General features: G+C 42.5%; 2 protein-coding genes across 3 annotated transcripts in view; one reads left to right on the forward strand and one right to left on the reverse strand.

Moving 5' to 3' along the window:
• Positions 1-113: 113 nt before the first annotated feature.
• Positions 114-11,157, forward strand: Mest. Of its 2 annotated transcripts, XR_005976434.1 has the most exons (13): positions 114-379; positions 2,665-2,819; positions 4,187-4,266; positions 4,622-4,699; positions 4,796-4,932; positions 5,090-5,148; positions 6,259-6,299; positions 6,738-6,808; positions 7,024-7,125; positions 8,318-8,394; positions 9,184-9,247; positions 9,787-9,944; positions 10,097-10,205. XR_005976434.1 is itself a non-coding variant. In XM_041675597.1 (12 exons), the coding sequence occupies exons 1-12, from the start codon at positions 354-356 to the stop codon at positions 10,212-10,214; spliced, it is 1,008 nt and encodes a 335-aa protein (XP_041531531.1). In that variant the 5' UTR covers positions 114-353; the 3' UTR covers positions 10,215-11,157. The 2 variants fall into 2 exon arrangements, 1 of the variants encoding a protein (XP_041531531.1); XM_041675597.1 differs by lacking the exon at positions 9,787-9,944 and having other exon boundaries at positions 10,097-11,157.
• Positions 11,158-11,533: 376 nt separating this feature from the next.
• Copg2 (COPI coat complex subunit gamma 2) overlaps positions 11,534-16,793 on the reverse strand; it is a 124,701-nt gene continuing 119,441 nt past the window's right edge. Inside the window, exons 21-24 of the mRNA XM_041675596.1 lie at positions 13,574-13,671; positions 12,820-12,958; positions 12,476-12,574; positions 11,534-12,039 (exon numbers count right to left, since the gene is read on the reverse strand). Coding sequence (XP_041531530.1) covers positions 11,909-12,039; positions 12,476-12,574; positions 12,820-12,958; positions 13,574-13,671 — 467 coding nt within the window. The 3' untranslated portion in view covers positions 11,534-11,908. The remainder of the gene's footprint in view (positions 12,040-12,475; positions 12,575-12,819; positions 12,959-13,573; positions 13,672-16,793) is intronic.

Raw genomic sequence — 16,793 nt, forward strand, 5'->3', positions numbered from 1 at the left:
GCGGCGGGAGCGGGAGGGAGGGACACTGCAGCATGGTGGGCGGGGCGGGGCGGGGCTAGATAGGCTCTAAAAGTCGGTGCCCGCTCGCTCCGCTCTGCCGCGGCCACCAGCGCATCCCGGTGCTTCTTCGTAGACGCAGCAGCCCTTCTCTGCGGCAGCCGCGCCACGCCAACAGGCGCAGTGCCGCAGGCTCGCCCGAGAGGCCGCTCGCTGTCTCAGCTGCCGCTGCCGCGGACCGCCCTGAGCGGACCGTGGGCTGCGCCGACGCCACCTCCGATCCTGTACGGTTGTGGGCGCCTCGGCGCGCCCCGTGCTCCGCAATCCTGCGGCGAGCGGCATGGGATAATGCGGCCATGGTGCGCCGAGACCGCTTGCGCAGGTGGGTGCTGCCGGCCGTGCCGCGAGGGGGGTGTGGCCGGCCCGACTCCGTGTGGGTACCTCTGCCACCCCGGAGCTGCCCGTGGCAAAATCCTTACCAAAAGGTGGCCATGCTGCCCCGGCTGGAAGGTGGTCGCTCGGCCCGAACTCGGGATCGTCCTCGCTGGTGGTATATTTTCAAACCGGGGGTCAGCTGCGTAAGATTTAGGAATTTTTGGATCTCCGTATTACCCCTGGTGCAAATTAGGTTTTTTCCCCGTCAGGGTCTTTGCTGTGGTGTGATTTAGGCGGCGGTGGTGGTGGTGCGGTGCAATTTAGGATTTGCGAACCTTGGAAACGCCCCGGTGTAGAGCTGGTCATTGTTGTTGCGTGACTCGGGATTTCTAGACCCTGGTGTGTGGTTGAGGATTCGAAAAGCCGAGACTGCCACGGTGCGGTTTAAGATTTCTGGAATCGTAGTGGCGTAGTTACCGCATAGGTGCGACCGGACCTTGCCGCGCTGTGTGACCGCGGCAATAAGTGTTATTCCGAAGCCAGAAATGGGAACCCTCGGGAGACCGGGCACGCGGCCAGACTGTTAAAACGTAATGAGAAATGTTTGCTTCGATTTGTGGGTTCGCAGTGTAGTTCTCGCTAAGAAGTCTTTAGATGGGCTGGTTTGGTGGTATTAGATCAATGTATTTTTACATCATTAACAGAAATAAGAAATCAAGGCACGTAAAGTTTGTTACGGGGGTGTGTTGAATTTTTAATCTAAGTCATGGTGCCATTAAATAACGGGGATTTGACTTAAAAAAATTTGTTTAAACCTTTCGCCTGATTGCCAGTTTGCTTGACTACTGAAAATCATAAAACGTTGGGGGGGATTTTTTTTTTAACCAAGGTAACTAAGACTAAGAACAGCTCCCTGGGGGGTTGCCCCCCCTTTCCTGAATGGAGGAGGTGCGCCGACGTACGGTGTGGAGAGCGTGGGTGTGGCACCTCTGTTCCCAGCGCAAGCGGGAAGCCCCTGTTCGCTCTGCCGTAGGCGCCCCTCCCCGTGTTCTGCTGAGTCACTGCAGATTCAGTCTGAGACCCACATGGATGCCCCAGAGGTTACGTGAAAATGTATGAACAGGTAACAGGACCGAATGGAGGCTGCGGAAAATAATCAAACAAAAATAATAATAACAATAACAAAAAAAAAACCCCAAACCTAACGCTTTTGTTATTTCCCTTTCAAGGAGGTTCGGCGGTAAAATCAGTTAGTGGATCACAGACTACCATAAAACCATCACGTTCTGGCACTGTTCCAATCATTTCTAGTATTGCCTTGAAAGGTAGAACCAAGACATTGTGACTGTTTATTGAACAGAGACTTCGGAGGGCAGAAAAAAAGCGAGAGTCCAGTCGCAGTCTGAAGTTTAGGCAGGGAAATGAGGATTCTCAAGGTGTGTCATTTTTTTTTTTTTTTACCACGTCAGGTTTAGTGCTGGAATTAACATCCCCCCCCCCCAAAAAAAAAGAAAAGCCAATTTTACGAGATTGCAGGTAATGTGCCACAGGGCATTCTTATATACAAAGTGAGCTTGCAAGCCAACGCTTCTCAGGACTCTGGCAATTAATTTGTTTTACCTGTAGCTACCTCCTGACACCTCTAGTTCAGTTTAGGTGGCATTTTCCCACTTAGAGAACCCTTTCCTTGGTAAAATAGTTTCTATTCTTGCTTTAAATCCTTGCCTCCAGGGGAGATAAATTAATCTGGACTTTTGAAATTTGGGCATAGCAAGCTGGGGGCACAAATTTGTGCTAGACAAAACCAAGTCCTGAGTGCTAGGTGTGTAAGTGGGGGTCTTAATTTTAAAAAGGGAACCGCCTCAAGAGTCTGCAAAGAAAGCAAAAATAGAATCTGCTGCCCAGATTTCTAAGAGATTAGATATTCAGGGTCAGGGCAAAGCTGCTTACTGGAATGTAAAGTGCTGCGGCCATCTTGCTTTCAGTATCTTCCCCTCCCCCTCATCAGTTTCTTAGCCCAAATCCAGATAGTAGTGCCAAATGGGGCTTCGCTGGCCAGAGGGTGTATATTAAAGTTAGGAGCAGCTCTCTGCTTAATGACATGTAATAAATTACACATATGCTTGGAGATCACATATGGAAGAATGGTGGTAAGCACTGCAAAGGGTAGTGACGTTTTTACGTCTTCTTGGTAAACTTTCCTGCCATGGTCACGTGGTGCCAGTTTTGCACTCCATGTTCTGTTTTGATTTTTGGAAATGTACAATGTTACCTTGGCTGCTTTTCCCACAGGATGAGGGAGTGGTGGGTCCAAGTGGGGCTACTGGCTGTGCCCCTGCTGGCTGCGTACCTGCACATCCCGCCCCCTCAGCTCTCCCCGGCTCTGCACTCATGGAAGACTTCCGGCAAGTTTTTCACCTACAAGGGACTTCGCATCTTCTACCAAGGTGAGAACTGGACTGTGGGAGAATCCCACAAACTTGGGTCATGTGGGTCTCAGCTGAGGTACTTATTTTATAGCCCTTGGTCTCTGTTGCTCCACAGTGACGGGGTGGGGGGGGCTCGTGGGAAGGGGAGTAACCCCGTTTGTGTAAGGTGGAGTATAACGGACTAACTCTTTCGGTCTTCTGCGAACAGGGCACTCAGCAATGGAGAGGTGGGGGTGGGGATGGAATTGTACCTAATTCAGGAAGTTTCTTCCAGTTCCATTTGTATTTGATGTTAGTTTTCTCTTGAGCGCCCCTAGTGTCAGGTAACTTGATATTTAGAGACCTGTCTACACCCCCCCCCCCCATTTCCGTTTGTCATTTTATTATTTTCCATGATTTGTTATATGTATCTAAAACTGATGAGATTTACTGGGAATTATTATGACTGCTACTTAATTACCACACTCACGGCATTCTGTTATATTTTTAATCTTAATTATTTTCATTTTTCATTTAATTTTTATAACAGCACTTGGAGATAGGTGTCATTAATCTCATTTTATAGGTGAAGAGACTGAGAGACAGATTGGAAAGATTTCTTTTGGGCGGGGGTCAAGAGCAATAACGAAAAATGTTTGTTTTTCGTAAACCGTTTTTCATTATTGCTCCTGACCTCCTCTCATTTGTTATCCACAGTCAAGTAAGTATGAAATTTTCCTTACACTGGCTTGTTGGTTCTTTTCCAGAATTAATATTTAGTGTTTTATAGTATTTGTAGATTCGTCAGCCTAAGTACAGTACATGATATTTTTAACTGCTTCTAATTAAACAATTTTTGAAAGCTTATTACCAATATTTTCTGCCACTGACAGTATTAATTTAAATCCAGTACTGTGGCGAGGATTCTATTGTTTGAATAATCTGAAAGATGTCACATACAGAAAAAAGTTTATGTCATTATTAGCCCATTTTTGAAACAGAATTCTATACCTTTGTTTTAGAGTTGGGTGTATCTGCTAGCATTGGATAAACAGTGCAGAGAATCTTAGTTTGTTGTGATTGTAACATTTTAATTGGTTTTATTTTTTATTTGTTTTACTTTTTGCTAAATGAAAAATAATTTGCATTTTAATATTGATAACTACAAGGGAATATCTCTAAAAAATCTAAGTGATAATGAGCAAATTGTTTCAAAAATTCTCATGTAAAGTGTGCCATTTACAATTTAAAATACAAATTAAGAGGAGGCTCCTCTTATCTAGTAAGCTTGCATTTTAAAGAGCAACATTTTTAATATCATTAATTTGGTCTGATCCTTTTTTACTGAAATAGATTTTGCTGTCTTCAAGGCTACTTTGCCTGATTTCTCTTTTTCCTCCTTTTAGACTCCGTTGGTGTGGTTGGAAGCCCTGAGATAGTTGTGCTTTTACATGGCTTTCCAACATCCAGCTATGATTGGTACAAGGTAATAAAGTTTGATTTCTAGGTCCTGCTATGTCCTAAAAATATATTCAAACTCTAGATTTTTTTTTTGGTCAGCCCTTGCAGATCTGAACTGCTTGATAAAATCCCATTAAATATTGAATTTCTTTTCATGTACTATAGGGGAGTAAAAAATTGGCTGCCCAGAAAGAATCATTGCCAAGTTAAGGCTGGAGTTTTGTTCTCAATATATTAAATGTTAGGAATCATACCCTTTCCCAGAGGATCACCCAGGCCTGTGATGGTTTCATGGGATTTTTCACATTATCCAAGCTGACATAGAGGCATGGGTCTTGGGCTGTGGGAGTAGAATGCACATCATGCTTGCTTTCTTACAGATCTGGGAAGGTCTGACCCTGAGGTTTCATCGAGTGATTGCCCTTGATTTCTTAGGCTTTGGCTTCAGTGACAAACCGGTAAGCAGTGAGGTGGGCCCCAGTGATGGGTGGGATGGGTATGAATGCAGGTCAGGCTCTGATGATGTCATGCTATGTCTCTGTCTCTTTCCTTAGCGACCACATCAGTATTCCATATTTGAGCAAGCCAGCATTGTGGAATCCCTCCTTCGGCACCTGGGACTCCAAAACCGCAGAATCAACCTGTTGTCTCATGACTATGGAGATATTGTTGCTCAGGAGCTGTTGTACAGGTGAGACCAGACTTCTGCCCTTGGCACAGATGTCAGGAACTTAAGATGATGGGAAGTCAAGTTGTTTTGGGATCTTCAAACTTTGGGGGTTGTCTGCAGCCCTCTGCATGGGTGCCAGCTGCTCAGCTACATGTATGTTTCTTCTTGTCCTTTACAGGTACAAGCAGAATCGATCTGGCCGGCTTACCATAAAGAGTCTCTGTCTGTCAAATGGAGGTAATTGCCTTGGTGGTAGGTGGAAAGTGGGGTGTAGCCTACGAAGGCCACCTTTTTAAGTCATAAAGACACCTAAGTGATAACCTGATATTATAAGCAGACACTAAACATGGGGCATCTTTTACCTTTGTTGTGCCATGAATAGTTCTGATAGTTGATGGCATTTATGGAATATATGTTTACAAACATCTAGAAAATCAGTGGGTGTGGGTGCTTGTTGCTAAATCTGTCAATATGAATTTGGTTCTGGAACCCACACTGTGGAAGGAGAGAACTCAAGTTGCCCTCTGCCCTTTGCACATGTGTCTTGGCACCGATGTACTCACGAACACAATAAATACCATGGTTTTTGTTTTGTTTTGATTTTGTTTTTAAAGAGCTGGGTATGGTGGTGCACGCCTTTAATCCCAGCATTTGCAAGGCAAAAGCAGGTGGATCTCTGAGTTCACAGCCAGCCTGATCTATGTAACATGTTCCATGACAGCTAGGATTACATGGAGAGACCTTGTGCCCAAAACAAAAACAAACATAACAAACAAAAAAAGACTACCACAAATGTGTCAGGCTGGGAATTAATGAGTATTATTTGGAGCTCATTAATTCAGAAATGCCCAAATGCCCCCATCTGAATGCCTTATGGGTGGCTTGGGAGAATAGTGAGTCTGTCCCTTTATCAGTTCAAGAGAAAAATACACATACATGTGTGTTTACAGACCAGTTCATTAACACCAGTGTGTATTCTGAGCTGAGGAGATGCTGAGGGGAGTTTAGGCCTAGGCATCAATGCATTATGGAAGAGCCTATGAATTACTTTATCCATTTCTGTACCTTTAAAATGAGGAAAGTAATATCAGGGTGTTGGAACTTGACTGTTACACAGAGAATCTTGTAGAAATTAGCAGTATAATCATTCTTCAGATTGGAACACATGTATGTAGTTTCCAGGTTGAGTATAAGTTGTTACGTAGTGTATAGCTGTTTTTATTCCTAATTCTGTTTTGGCAGTGAAAGCTCCAAATGTAACAACAAATAGGGTAATTAGTTTCTGGCAATGGCTGTCTTTCTAACTTGCAGTTCTCGGTAAATGGGTAAATGTCTCTCTTTCCACAGGTATCTTTCCTGAGACTCACCGTCCTCTCCTTCTTCAAAAGGTTGGCAGTTTCACTGCATAGCTCCTTAGTTCAGATGTCTGAGACAGTAAAACAAACAAACAAACCTGGGACCCTTAAGGGTCATACTTGTGATGAGCCTTCTATTGAGATCTTTATCATCAATTCACATTAATCAAGTTAATTTTTCATCCTCAATCAAATAAAGCAGGCTCTCCTACATAAAACCTACAAACATTTCTGAGAAATAAGAGATGACTATTTAGAAAAATAGAACTACATGAAGATCTGTGTCTTAAGTATGATGTTTAAATAAATTGAGATCCTAGGCTAAACTTGATGATTTCATCAGTTAGATTTAGGGGTTATACATTTTCTTTCCCCAGAAGAAGACATGGCTAAGTTCTATTTTATCTGGTGTAAAACATTTTGTCAACTTTCTCTGGATCCCTGATTCTTACTTTCACTTCTGACCTGCAGCTCCTCAAAGATGGAGGCGTGCTTTCACCTATCCTCACAAGGCTCATGAACTTCTTCGTGTTCTCTCGAGGGTAAGTCATCATCAAAGACTGAGCGAGCTGAGAACAGTGTAGTCAAACTTGCTGCTATTATAGGGTTGGGCCAAAGCATGCCTGGGCCTAGAGATTTTCTAGAAGAATTTCTGAACTGGCAAAGGGTCAGACAGTATGGCCTTCTGAGGGCCTAGTTCTGTCTGGCGCTCTGAATCCCTTCCACTGTCTCAGCACCCTGCATCTGTACTCTTCAGCCTGACTCCAGTCTTCGGACCATACACTCGACCCTCTGAGAGTGAGCTATGGGACATGTGGGCTGGAATCCGCAACAATGACGGGAACTTGGTCATCGACAGGTGAGACAGGAACCTTGCTCTAGGCCCCAGTGAGGCTCTCTTGGAGAGAGGGGCAGGTGCAGGATTATGTTCTCCTCCTTGCTGGCATACTCCTTGTCCCAAGGGGGCTGGTTAGGAATTATGAGATGAACCCGAGACAGTCCTAGTCTGTGTTTTCCAACAAAGAAATTAAGCACAGTGTGAGTTACTCCTGAAGCATTTGGCACAGAGAATGTGGATAAATAGTTGCAAATCTTAGTGTTTATTTGCATGAAAATGATTCAATGACTTTGACATATCCGTCTTTAGACTTTTGGTTAATGTTCAGTATTTCAGAATGTTTTAATCAGTTTTGAAGGAAACCTCAAGTCTCTTAAGTACAAAGCTCTTCTGCTTATTCCTGCAGTAGCAATGGCTTGAGAAGCAAGGCTTTGGTTTAGTAAGACTGTAGCCGTCTCCTTGGAAAGACTGGGAGATGCAATATGTGCATCGTTTCTCAAGATGAGGCCTGGCCTTTTGCGAGCTGGGTCTATGACTTCCAGTGCTCTAAACTGCTGGCTTTCTGTGAGAGAGGTATTTCTTCCTCCCTATCCTAGCCCACAAGATCCTTTATATATATATATATTTTAAATATAAATCAAACTGAAAACAAGTACACCTCTCTTTTAAACACATTATTCTCATATTTTGCCTTGCTAACTGCCCCAGAGTTAGGGAGAGCAGTCAGGGCTGCCTGCAGTGAGGCTGTTGGCAGCTTCCACTACAGGAGGAGTCTTCCACTCCATGGTCAGATGAAGTATAGTAATGAAGCCATGATCCCATAAACTTCTACACTTGCATTTTTAGAGGTGGCTATCAACTCAGAGATTATGTAGTTTGGTCTTAGTTTCAAATGAGGAATTTAGGTTTTTAAAAAAGTGTTTTGTTAGAGTCACAGAGCTGGGATCAAAACTGGATTCTTAGACCCAGGTTTTAAATTAGTTACATTCCAAACCAACTGTAATCCTTCTGAAGATCTCATTTCCTGCTTAAGAAATGCAAGGAACATAAGTGCTTATGTTGATAGCACTGTTCGGGCTATTCCTGGGACCTGAGGCTGCTTCTGTGTGCAGATGCTTTTCTGGGACCTGAGGCTGCTTCTGTGTGCAGATGCTTTTCTGGACACTGCACTGATACTAGCTCGTGCTCTGCTCTTGACTCTCCTGTGCTCTAGTCTTTTACAGTATATCAATCAAAGAAAGAAATTCAGAAGACGCTGGGTGGGAGCACTTGCTTCTGTGACCATCCCTAGTGAGTATCTGCGTGCAATCTTCTGTCACGTCTTGACAGGGACCCTTGGGGAATAGTGACTTACGTAATTCCCACTCATAAGATTTCCATGCAGGGCTACCAGGGTTAGCAAATGAAAACAAGTCAATCTGAGTCTTACATAAAAACAGCTACTAAAGTATGTGACCAGGCTGGCCTCACTCACAGAGAGCCACCTGTCTCTGCCTCCAAAGTGCCAGGATTAAAGGCGTGTGCTAGCACTGCCCAGCTAACTGCCCAATCTTTATTCACTGGCAACCATATTGAAAACACCTGGAATGCCAGAGTAAGGGCGGAAGGCACTGAGCTACTACATAGGTGGAGCTGGTATGGCTTGCCTACCATGGTGAAAAAGGAACTGTTGGGACAGGAAGCTAGTAAAGTCATTAATGACGGTCATATGGTATGGCGAAGGGAATTAGCAGTGTCTCACATACTAGTGATCAATATGTCAGAGGTCAGTCACAACAGAGGGAACAAAGGATAATGATTCTATATGCACCTACATTTCTAGAAAGAAGATCTTCAAAGTGAGCTTATTCCTTTTTGGAATTCAGAGTATACAAGAGCAAGAAGGGACCAAATGCCTCTATGTAGAAGATGGACTGGCTTGTTCTATAAGTTCTTTATAGCTCACCGAATAAGAACATTTTCTACAGAAAAACTTTATTCGCATATTTTTTTTAAATAAATGGAGAGAAGTTAATTTTAAGGTAGTAACAGAAGCATAGATGTGAGTTGTTAGAAATTCCTTCCTCTTCTCTTTCCTAGTTCATTTTATCTATGGGCCATTGGATCCTATAAATCCCTATCCAGAATTTCTGGAGCTGTACAGGTGAGTCCTCAGAGGTTTTGTTTTTGTTAGATATTTCATCTTAACAGGTCTGTTGGCACTAGCTATTGCCTCTGATCTCACTGAAAACATAAAATAAATAGACCAGTTAGGTATAGGGAATCTTATTCTCACCAAAGGAGATTTGATTATACATTCTCTGGATTCATACGTCCTGTTTTCACTGACATGGTTGTTGTATTATTGCTAAGTATAGAGGAAAGGGGGAAAAACCTTCATGTGACCGGAATCTCTTAAGGAATGTGTTAGCTGATTCTAAAGCCAGTTCACTGACCTCAACTGAGCAGACTTCAGTGAGCAGTTATGAACAGCTCACTATGAAAAATGCTTTTTATTGGTTGTTACTCCTTCAGGGTACTTATTCAGAAGGTGCTGGAATATGAAATCTTGACTGTCATGTAAGAGTGTTCCATACCTTCATGTGTCCTAGTAGATACAATCTGGCAATAAACAGCTTGTTTAGAATTTTAAACAATCTCATGAGATTAAGGAAGGTTCTTTGTTTATCTTTGCTTGGGCAGTGAGCTGCAGAGTGAGCCACCTGTTGATGCTTCTCTAAGGAGCTGAAAGTCATGTTTTGAGGACTGTTACAGAAGTGTTGTATTTGCAAGATGTTGTCTGTTGTGTTCTGAACAATTGAAACCAGTCTAAGTGGAACTGGCAAGTTTATCTGGCTAAGGTATAGTTCCCAAGTAGGAGATGAACAAGCTCTTTGTTGGCTCTTTCCAGTGTGGTATGTCTGTCTACATGGGCATTTATGGGGCTTCCCATGGCTTACATCCTCTCATCCTCCAGCCTTAAGTTTACCTCCATGCTGTTCTCTTCCACTAGGAAAACGCTGCCGCGGTCCACAGTGTCGATTCTGGATGACCACATTAGCCACTACCCACAGCTAGAGGATCCCATGGGCTTCTTGAATGCATATATGGGCTTCATCAACTCCTTCTGAGCTGTAAAGAGTAGCTTCCCTGTATTAATTACCTCTCCCATTCTCATATTTGTGTGTATTCCACTTAGAAATGCCCCAAAGAGGTCCTGGCAATCAAATACTATTCTTTCATAAAAGTCCATTTGATTCACATTGGTCAGCAAACTATAGAAAACAGGCAGCAGAAACTCTAAGGATGGCATGCTAATCCATCTCTCATTCTCTTATGGGTGACAAGATACTCCTCCCCTCATTCCTGTGACATCTAACCAAGTGTATGGATCTGCTGTTTAGTGTTATTAGAAAATTCTGATGAATAACACTTCTCAATTATGTAGAAAGACAGCATTGGACATTGTTTTTCGTAAAATACTTAAAAAAAAAACCCTAACTTGTGTGGACTTTGCTGAAATCCTCAGAAATGCTAACTTCTGGCCCAACCATAATTGGAGTCCTGTAGTAAAGAGGGAGGGAGGAGCTTGCTTATCTCCCCTTCAAGTTCTCTATACAGCACAGCTTATGAGAAGGAATATCTTGTCATGCCTTACATTTAGTTTCATCAGCTGCTTCTAATTATAGACATTTTGTTGAAACACACATTGGCTTAGGGGGCTGGTGATGTAGCTCAGTGGTAGTGTGTCTGCCTAGCAAGCTAAAGCCCTTGGGTTCAATCCCCAGAACTGCCCCCCCCCCAAAAAAAAAACCTTACCAAACCAAAATAGACATCACGATACAATGTTCTGAATATGCTTTTGAGACTTATTAGCATACTCATGTATGTATTTTCTAAGGGTATTAAGATGTTGGCCCTTACTTCCTAGAGTAGAGAACCTCATCACACATATAATTTGTGAATAAAAAGATTCAAATTATTTACAGAATTTCCTAAAACCACGAGGTATTAACCAGTTGTATCTGTGCCAGAGCTTTATTGTCACTGGCTAGAAAGTCCATGCTGAACAGTAAAATAACAGCCTTCCTCCTCGCAACAGTACTTAGGTGCATGTTCCTCCAGTCTGAAGTGGAGGCAAGGGGCCCATGTAACAGCCAAATGCCCACTGACTCCTCTTAGGATGGCTGCTTAGCACCCACCCTACTGGCTGTTCAGCAAGGCTTTCTCATGTAACTCAGCAACTCCCGTACTGAGACGTAAGAACAAATGCTGAAAGAGCAATGGTGCTGAAAACTTTTTTAAGCCACAGTTTTAACTTAGTTAAAGCAGCATTATTGATTATTTTAAATTCATTTTTTAAATTAGAAATTTCAAGTATAGCAACTTTGAAACTGGAATGAATGAGTGTTTATTTTCTATTAATAAAAACAAACTGTGACAAAAATGGATTCCGGCTTCCCCTCCCGCTCCACCCTTCTGGGATAAAATTTCCAACATTGCCAAGAGTTTTCACACATTAAATAAAAGCATACAATGAAGCCAAGCAGCTGTAGAATAGCATACATAGTATCTGGTTTTCAAGATCATTCAAAGCTGCATTGTCATCCCAAAGCTGAACAAGTGAGACAATGAGAAGGGAAGAAACACTAAAATCCATGCACAAAGGCAAACATTTGCTTGATCTGCTGGCTCAGGGCCAAACATTGGATTTGCTTCTTCAAAGTCTCTTAATCTTTAAACGAGACTCTGGGAAATTCATGCCATAAGCTTAAAAACCACCAGTAGGGAGAGCATAGCCAACATCACCTTTCCCAGCAAGAACTTATCCTACAGAAGCCAAGATAACATCCACAGGTGTTCTCTCTTTGCTCCTCACAGTCACCTGCATGGTCACTCCATCTGCTAAGGCCAGTCTAGACCGTACCAATAAGTCATAGCCACCTCTGTATACACCTGAGAGAAAAAAGAGAAAGTATATTAAGAACTTCAAATAAGCCCTGACTAATGGAATTTATCATGTTTTGCCTGTCCCTCCTTTCTATTATTTTAGTTTCACCTTTATAGAAATTTACAGGAAGTGAGTCCTACAAATAATTATAATTTTTAAATGTTCATTTGAAAACCAGGTCATGGAAGGTATTGAGTATCACTAACTTAGTGTACTCAGGGAGTGGAGCTGGCATCTGTTAGAGATTGAAGTATTTTAAGCCATTGTGCTTCCTAAAAGAATAACCTAAGGAGAACCTGTACAATCAGTTATTCATTTTGATTAGGTCTCAAATTGTTAAATAATGCAATGACAGACAACAACAGGGCAGGGAGTGCCTATCCACATCCTTTCCTTTTAAATTCTATACACTTGAAGAGAAAGCGGATGGGAATCTCTTACCTGCCAGATAGAGGGAATGGGAATTCTTATTCTCAGGTACTTTGTCTGATCTCTCACATGGCTGCATGCCCAGAAATGAGATGATGTTGTTCACAGCCTCTGTTGAGAAAGTTGATGTGACAGCATTAGAAGAGTTGAACATGAGGGTCTGTCCTAGGAGCTGCAGGTACAGAGGCTACTCCTCTAGAAAATGGCTGATTTGGTCAGATGATACAGACAGGTAACTGGGTTTTGAGTAGATGACTTAAACCATACTCAACAGAAAGGAGTTCCTTTGGAACTGCATATATGCCTCCTGGGTTTTATGCTGGCCCCAGGCAGCTCACTGGCAGCAAAATTCTCACCTTCAAGGGTTTTTGTAGAGCTAAGGGCAAAGGTTTCTTCTTTCTCAAAGGTGTCTCCCACCTCTTCCCAGGCAGCAGCAAAGTTAGGTTTCAGTACCTTCTGAATATGGTCAGACACAGTCACTTCAAGATCTTCCAGCTAGTGGGCAATAAGCAGGAGTCAGTAAATAAAAGTCCTTTGAGTCTACAACAAAAATAGAAGGAACTGATCACTTGGCATTTTGTTTACAAAGCATGCAAAGGCCTAAAGGAAGCTCTGTACTAGAACTACAGGTTCACTACAGGTTCCAGTACAGAGGAGCAAGAACAACCTGGCAGGAGCCAAGTAAGTACAGGTTGAGTGCCAATGGCCCTGCGGTGCACAGTAGTCACTGCCATAATCAGACCCCTTGTGGAGGCCACACACCCTCTAACTTGACACACCACCCCTCCTTTCTGGCAATGACTTTCAGTCCATGACTTACCAGTATTAGAACTAACCAATCAAAAAGTTCCTGAAACCTACTTTATAAATAAACCCAATCACATTAAAAATGATGCAATTGTCACTTATTCCCATTAATAGAGGAAAAAAAGCTGACTTCCTTTGGTTTAGTGGTAAAGTACTCCATTTAAATTCTCTCTGGCATGATACAATTCCATTACAGGGAGGGACAGTCTAGGTCCCATGAGTTCTGTCAGCTGTTCTAGGAAAACGCTCTGTGAGAGCAGTCGCTGATGCTGTGGAGGTGCAGGGTCTGCAGGGAAGCCTCACCACATATTCATCATCATATCCATCTTCATCTGGAACTCCTGTGTTAGGGTCACAGTCCCGGACTGTAAACTTCATGGTACAGCTAAAGGTGCCTGCGACTGGAGGGAAGAGCAGGCAAATCCACATGAGTGGGTAAAACAAGCACATTTCCATCATCATTGTGCTCAGTATTGTGTTCCACATTTCAAGTGTTAACATTTGCATACCCTCTTCTAAGGTGGGAGAACTCTTGGAGCAGCTTGTAAGCTGGTCAAAAAGCCAGTTTCACAAAGTATGATTGAAAATGTTTCTGTACTGTAGATTAGAAGAGCACACAGAAGAGATGACTTGAACAAACTGTTTTTGTGTTGATGTGAAGAAAGAGGGGGAGATATTTTGGGGGGACTTTCTGTCATGTTGGTTAAAAGAGCCAATATTTTGAAAAACAAGAACCACTCGATGCTCTAGGACCACAATAAAGCAAAAACTACTGACAGCAAAGTACACAAATCATCAGATTAACACTGACCAAGTACACGGTCTCAGTGCTGTCTTTAGACTGTGGACTTTGTGGATCCAGAGAACACCAGAATAAACTAAGTCAGCTTTCAACCTGCAGTGAGTAGATGAAAGGGAGGCTTTACTATTGGTAAAGTCTATTTCAGAGTGGAAAAGCAAGCAGCATTCACTGTATGTTTCAGATGACTCACAGAATTAAGTAGGGAATGAGTAATAAAAAATTGACACAATTTTGGAAAGTGAAGTTTTGCTGAAGACAGGGTTTTCCAGTTTGAAGGAGAGAATTTGGCCAACATGGATGGAGGAAAGGTGTCTATGATCTAATCAGGGATCCAGAAAGAGTTTTTGTGCACAAAATACTAGAAATTGGAGCATTAGAAAGCTATTTGGGGGTTTGAGCAAGAGAAGAAAGGAGATGCAAATGTAAACACTTATGATAGTATGGGAATAAGAAGTACTTTTTCAGTCTTTAAACATCCATCCATCCATCCATCCATCCATCCATCATTCCATCCCACTGACACTTAAGTAAAGGTATAAGGGAATGCGGTATACACAAGAAATGAGTGACACATGACTTCTGTTTCCAAAGCTGACAAAGAGTTAAATTAGTGTGATTAATCTATTCTTGACACTACAATTCAATGCCACAGATCCTTTTAGTATAAATTTTAACAGAGTGCTATGTGAAGCTGCAGGGTTAGGAGCCTGGGGATAAATTAAAGAGAGACAAAATGAATGGTAGACTAGATCACAGACTGGATCAGACTGGTTAACTTATACATAGAAGACAAAAGAGAAGGCACTTAATAGTACTGAGGATGTGACACATAGGGACGGATTGAGGAGGAAGGTGTGAGTGAAACCTTTGTGGCAGTTTTCATTAAACGATTTGGTTGATGCAATGAGGACTTGCAGGGAACCTGCCAAGAGCTACATTAAAAGTCAGTGGTAGTAATGCACCAGTCAAACCAAAGACGAGACAGACACTGGAAGACAAGAGAGGAGGTCAAAGGGACCCTTCCAGGGCCAGAGCACTTTACTATCACAGTTACAGCTTCATTAAACAGGAAAGGCAAAACCCAAAAGGAAGAAAGAAAACAAAACCTGAAGACCTCTTAAAGAGGTTTAAAAAAATGAAGCAAATTTTATGAGAGTCACCTGCTAAGGAGATAAGTTTGAAAAGAATACAGAATTGGAAACAAAGATCAATGCTGGAAGCTAAATAGGGAGAGGGAGGTGCAGTTGGGCTGGAGACAGAGTGTATAGTAAACACATGTCAGGGTGGAAAGCTGGAGAAGTTCACTGAGGGGAAGACCATGGCACAATGAAGAGATACAGATCTGAAGAGATTCCTAGATAGCTGAAGGAATGGATGTACCAAGAGAGCAGAAATGAGGTTAAAGGAATGGATCTGAAACAGGCTATCCATAATGATCCACCTAGGTCTATGAGCTGAGAGCAGATGCAATATCGTACACAGGAAATTAAGGAGGATGGAAGTGTTAGGCAGTGAATGTAAAGAAGAAAAAGTGAGTGGCTACGCACAGAACAGGAGGGATGCTGAAAATTAAGGCTTTTTTCCTGGCTAAAGGAGGAAAAACAGTATAGAAGATCAACATTAAAGTTAACATCAGATGTAAAAGAGCCAGTACTAAGAAATGGCAGGCATCAAATGAAACTTAAGATAGCTCTTGGGTCCCAAATCAGGAAGGAATCAAAATGAAAGGTAGATTGGAAGCAAAGGGAAGGAAAACATGCCAGAGGGCCGGTCAACAAGCAGATAAAGTGTAGAATAAAGATCTCAAATGGAAAGTCCTGTCAGAGCTCAATGTAAATCTACTTGGTCACATTTAGGCATAGAGACCATGGTGAATCAGGTTGTTAAGGAGGGAAGGTTTATAACAATTAAGATGCCACAGTGCTGACAGAAGTGACTGATGACAACTTAGGGAGATACTAGGATTGCTTAGTGGAGAATACAGGCGGGTAGCTTGGTTCTGAGACTAGAATCCTGTTACAAGGTGGAGAATGAGTGAAGATTATGAGGAGGCAAATACATCTAGAGAATTCTGCATCCATGTTGACTGTAGTGGGGTGGAAATGGAAAGGATGACAGATGAAGATTATTGAATAGTGTGCCATCCAAATTGCTGAGATGCTCTGTGGATCTTGTTTGACTCGGAGTGACATGATACTTAGGGAGTCTGTATGAAAGTATCACGGAGAAGACAGAGGTTGGAATCTGAAAAAGAAAAAAGTAAGTAGGATTTTGAGTGGAAGGACAGAGTGAGTACAAAGGGTGAATAGGGAAGGGCATTATAGAGGGCCAAAATGAGGAATGCTGAAAAAAAAATGACAGAGTTGAATTTGGAGGAGAGACCTATGTGTTATGCTAGATTGCAGCCAAAGATGGAGGGAAGAGATGTGGCTCTGAAACAGTGTTATGAAGGACTATCATCTGGCGATCTTTCCTTGGATGCTATCTGAAGCAACTAATAGACTCAGGGATTGGGAGTATAAATAAGACAGCTCTGAGCTATGCCAATTGCAGGAACTCTCTGAAAGTCTGGACTAAGCCATAATTGTACTGAACATGAGAAAGACGGAGTTATCTGAAGAGAGTTAACAGTAAAAGTGGCACGAGCAGATTAGAGAGGAGAGACATACTAGGGAGAGAACCTGGCTAGAAAGTTCTATTCAAGAGGAACACATATGGTTT

The sequence above is a fragment of the Microtus oregoni genome, unplaced genomic scaffold (assembly GCF_018167655.1).
Source record: "Microtus oregoni isolate MIOR12 unplaced genomic scaffold, Mior012 000026F_ref0000081, whole genome shotgun sequence".
NCBI lineage: Eukaryota > Metazoa > Chordata > Mammalia > Rodentia > Cricetidae > Microtus > Microtus oregoni.